Genomic DNA, 5,229 nt, shown 5'->3' on the forward strand with positions numbered 1-5,229 from the left:
TAAAAAAACGTTATAGTTAGCACCATGTATGTTAGAGAATTTTTAAATTGTTTTGTGCAATGTTATTGCATTTCATTCTATTAATGCATGAAAAGCTACCACCCAGGATTTAGATACATTATATAATAGTTTGTAGCTCATTAGACAGACTTTTAAGTGAAATGATTTTACTTTTCTCTCTTAAAATTGGACCTGTAGTGTATTAAATAGTGCTGCCAATACTTTCTGATGAACATGACTGTATTTGTAACTGATAAATGTCATATTCACAAAAATTCACATAAAGAAACTTGCTTTTAAAATGTTTGTCAATTTATTCAAACGAACACACTTAACATGTTCTTATTTTGTGTTTCATTTATGAACAGATCAGATTATAACAGATCTACAACAGATAAAGCTTTTTAAACATGGGAGAAAAGCAGCACAGTTACTGTACACTTTTAAATCAGTGATGCCCAAGTCCATAACTTGGGAGCTACCACAGGTACATTTCAGCTGCATTTTCTTCAACAAACCAGTATGAAATAGCTGATTTCAATCATCAGTATGTATTTGATAGTGGTGTTTTGGAGAAATACATCTAAGTAGCAGTAGCTCCCAAGGACTGGACTAGATCACCACTCTTATAAAGATTCACGTAACAAAAATGTAAATAGTTAAAGTATTGTGCAATTGCTACATTTTAAGCTTTTCACAGTATGTATAAAAAGATAGCAAACAGAAAAAAAACACTGTCAGAGTAAATAACACTGTGATTAACAACCTGACATGTGTGCAACCTTGTGCAAAAGTGGAACTTGTATATACTTAACTGTACCAGACTTGTTTCGATGTATAAAACAGTACTCTACTGGTCATTAAAAAGGGCCTGACTGAATGAAAATTGGTCAGTGGCTTCAGCAGGTGTGTGGAACACAGCTTCAGTGTTCATAGTGTTTCCTGGTCTTGTGTTTTGACGTGTTCTGTCAGAAGTGGAGTTGTTTGGGTATGGGTAATTTGCTGAGTTTTGGTGGACAGAATGGTGGGCCATTGTGTGCGAATACATCGGACCTCTTGGCTCATATGGCATGTAGTGTGGTGGTTGTGCAGGTGCATGAATGACCTGTTTCAGAAGAGAAAACCCATCAACAATCGATGTGGTAAGTCTTTCCAGTGTATTGGACATTTTTGAATAGTTTTCGGATGCTTTTTGTTCTGATGTCTCAATGATTTCCACCAGTCTCTTTTTCACACGCTGGTCTTCCTCAAGAGCATTCAGCCACTGGGTCTCAGCAGGCAGCTTTCTCCTCAGACGGTCGTGTCTGTGTCCTTTTAGTTTTGCCTTCAAAAGAGAAATGAAAATCATCACAATTAAACATAAAAAAGTAAACCTGGATCATGTTGATGTTGTACTTTTCACATCACTTCTACATAACAATATGTAATAACAGCGTATCCAATGTTTGCTATATGTCTTAAAGTGTATTTTGTACCCACCACCCCATCAAACTAATGAATATGTAGGCCTAACATAATATGAGATGAGTAAGAGCATGATGGTGTCATTTCTTTTTTGCAATAATAATAAAAATAAATCAGCAACCCGTACACAGTAAAATATAAAAAACATCACATTCCAGCCTCCACTACACACCTCAACTCTTGCATAATTTTTAACACACATATTGCCTTAACTGTATTTTTAATAGCAACACAATTCAACAAACCTGTTCCGTGAATTATAGTACATCCAACAGATGAACATTTACAGCAAAAGTACTTTTATTTATGAGGAATGGACAGAAAAATATACGTACATCAAGCAGGTCTCTCCTCTCCTTTGAAGTAGGACCCACACTGCTTTCATTATCAGACCCTGTGTCTGCTACATCCATGGTAGTGGAGGAAGAAGATGTGGATGGTGAGGGTAGGGTCCGAGAATGATCCAGGTCAGCTGTTTCAATACCGGAGGATATGGTAGTACTAGCTGGAGAGCCACCCCAGATTTGTTCGCACAGTTCGAAGTACAGAAGAACCACTCGACCGTGTCCACTCCTGCGTCCTGTATCAACAGCATGGCGATATTTACCTCGGACTGCTTTCATTTTTGTTGTTAAATTCCCGCGCGTGATGTCGGCATGTGAATGGGGAAACTCGTCGGAGGACTCCGTTGGGTAATGCTCTAAAAAAAAGCGCTAAAATATCAACATACTTGTTCTGACAGGATTCCCAGTCGACATTTTCCTGAGTTTTATTAACTTTGTACTCCAACACGGTATTTAATAGTAGTTCAACCTCGCGGTCTGTCCACACAAACGAACCTCCAGGCGCCATGATTCAATACTAACAGGAAGTTGTGGTTGCTTTGAAGGGTTGTGATTTGCTGATATACGTTTCACCTTTGCACTACACTGCCTCCTATGGGTTGGGCATATTCTTTACAACGCTCTGTGGTGAACATCACCGGGTTCATGTAGACGATCATTTTCTCTATCCGAACATGTATGTACGGCGATATTTTTTTGCGCGGATATTCGTTTTTTCAAACACCAGGCTACGTGTGTACAGGGCCACAGACTGAGGTTTTTAAAATGTTTATTGAGTAAATAAACAGCTTCTGGTGTCTCAGGTCCAGGAACTGTATCCAAAATGATAGAGGGGAAAGGTTAGTGTTTGACAGAATAACGAGTAGTTATCTGAATACTGACGGTCTGATGAAACGCTAATCTTGTTGTAACGGGGCGCTCCAGTGGAGACACAGAACTGCAGAGACCAAGGGAAATCCAGAGGCATAGTAGAGGATGAGCAGGGTTCATACACGGGATCAGAAGAGGAGACAGTACCGATAGGGAGAGGCAAAGGCGAAATCCAAAAACAGGCGTAGGTCGTCAACAAGGTCAGAAGGCTCAGGCACAAAAGGGACAGGCAAAAAGCATGGTCGAGGGAAACAGGCGTGGATCAAGATTAAAGAGCTGTGAACAAAGAATACGCTGGATAACTGTGGCTGGAAGCAAGCAGTTGATCTGGCAATGTAGTGGAGAAAGCAGGAAGTATATATACACCCAGAAACAGGTGAAAAACATCAGCAGCAATCAGAGAGAGAGGTGTGGCATGTAAAGAGGCTGGCAGAAGCAGCAGAGGAAAAACCCAGGAGAGCAGAGAAAAAAAAGTCAAACAGTGAACAGAGTGATGATAAAAGGAAAAAAAACAGAGTGTAAACTGTGACACATAGTAATCCTTTTATCCTTGGTGTAGTATGACATATAGGGAAATATATTCATACTTTTCACGAGTTCCTCATCTTTCTGACTGTGTAAATGTCGTGCATTGAATTTTAACAGAAATGTAACGAGAGACGTTATTTATGTTTGACCCATCAAATGAATGCGGTCATTTATTTTCAGAATCAAAGTTTAACATCAAACATTTACATTAATTTTAGCAAAATATGAAAATAATAACAGACAAGTTTCACAGAAAATGAACATCAATCACACGGCGGTGATTGAGGACTTTGCTTCAGATATTTCTAAAATATCTGTACTGATTTTAAGAGAAAGCAGAGTTTAAGATGGAAATGGAGATTTATCTTACAGAGAGATTTGTGAGGGAATTAATCTGTTTGACCAGAAAACGTGCACGCTCCATCAGATCTCAGCTTGCGACGGTACGCTTGTCGAAGTAGAAACCGTTACCTGGTTGATGATAAATCAGCTCGGTATAGGATCCTTCCTTGACTCTTTCAGCGTCTCCGTTGAGAGCAGCTGAAATCCTTCGAGAGTCGTACGAGGTTTGTTCAAACAGAAGTTATAATCCCAAAACGTCTCTGGATCATCCTGAACGCGTTTGCATCCAAGAACTCTAACTCCATCAACTCATCAGCACTCTGTGTGGAACCCTCAGAGCTCTGCAGCATCAGACTCTTTTAGCTCCATTAATCTTCAGCGTCTGGCTTCAGACTTTGGCACTCTCTCCACTCTCTTATTGAACTCATTCCTGAGTTAGAACTCAGCAACTCAAACTCCAGCAACTGCTCGTCTCAGCTTCTCAGCCACTAGCAACTGCATGAACTGGGAAGTTGCCACATTTTAAATGGGTCGACTTCCGGGTCATTTGAGAGCTTCTTGATTGGTCGATGGACCAGGAATAGAGGTGTGGTTTGTGATGTAAGATGTTATTAAAAGTCAAGGATTGTTTTAGTGACAAACCGAAAGATTATTGTAGGACTTCAGACTTCGTGGAGTCTCACTCTTATTATCTTCTGAAAAAGTTTAAACATGACATTTTTCTCGGTAAACATTTTAGTTGACCGAAACCTGACTTTTAACATACTTACATTGCAGACAGAAAAATCAAGAAATGCATATTAACCTGAATTCTTCTTTGAATGAGGAATAAAAATCATTACTTACTGTTTATGTAAAATAAAAATGAGTAGTTCTCTTCAACCTGTAAACATTGAGTGAACTAACACAATTTGATTATCAAACATTTGTAAAACAGTAATGATCATAGAGAATTGTCTTTTCTGCTTGATTAATTCAAGAAAGAAAGTCACCAGATGGCTCAAACTGTATTTCTGGATGCAGATCAATGAAATAACAGTCTCTGTTCATCTGATCAAGATTTGAGGTCAGATCAGGTTCAGATCAGGTTCACTACATTGGCCACGCTCAGACCAGCTGATTGCTTGTCAATCTATACTCAGGCTGTTCAAAGAGCTATCTACAACATGTAAGATATTAATAGTTTATAACTATTCCACAAAACCTCACTTTTAAAGAATGGCAAAGTGATTGTGATCTTGTGAAGTGGGCAGTCACTTTGTAAAAACCCTGCAGGTTTATCGGACTTTATACTGTAAGCCATGTTCTAAAAATATCAAACACACACACAAATAACAGACAGAAAACAAGGACATGTCTCAAAACACCATAAAATAAAAACGCCCACGGCTAGTTTTATCATTCAAAACAAGCATTGGGTCGTTCCACCATGGAATATAATGAAACGTTTAATTCATTTAGTTAGGCGGTCGTTCTTTTCAGACTTGCTAGGCAATTGCTATAAAGCTGGGACCAAACAAGTTATAGCTTGTAATTAATCTCACAAGGTTAGACCTTGATGCACCTCCAATGAGACAACATCTGAGGGAAATGTGCTAAATAAATACTGAAGCTTTGCTGAGCTAAATGAAAAATATCAATAGTTGAGGACTTATAAATTCACAGCAGCATAAGATGACAA

At 38.7% G+C, this 5,229-nt stretch overlaps 1 protein-coding gene across 1 annotated transcript; it reads right to left on the reverse strand.

The window, feature by feature from the left end:
• Nucleotides 1–772: 772 nt before the first annotated feature.
• LOC119416798 lies at nucleotides 773–2,524 on the reverse strand. The gene is made up of 2 exons (XM_037683985.1): nucleotides 1,800–2,524; nucleotides 773–1,324 (listed from the first exon to the last, which is right to left on the reverse strand). Exons 1-2 carry the CDS (start codon nucleotides 2,085–2,087, stop codon nucleotides 851–853), a joined length of 762 nt encoding a protein of 253 aa, XP_037539913.1. The 5' UTR covers nucleotides 2,088–2,524; the 3' UTR covers nucleotides 773–850.
• Nucleotides 2,525–5,229: the final 2,705 nt, after the last annotated feature.

This window comes from Nematolebias whitei, chromosome 11 (genome assembly GCF_014905685.2).
Source record: "Nematolebias whitei isolate Nwh7 chromosome 11, NemWhi1, whole genome shotgun sequence".
Classification (NCBI taxonomy): domain Eukaryota; kingdom Metazoa; phylum Chordata; class Actinopteri; order Cyprinodontiformes; family Rivulidae; genus Nematolebias; species Nematolebias whitei.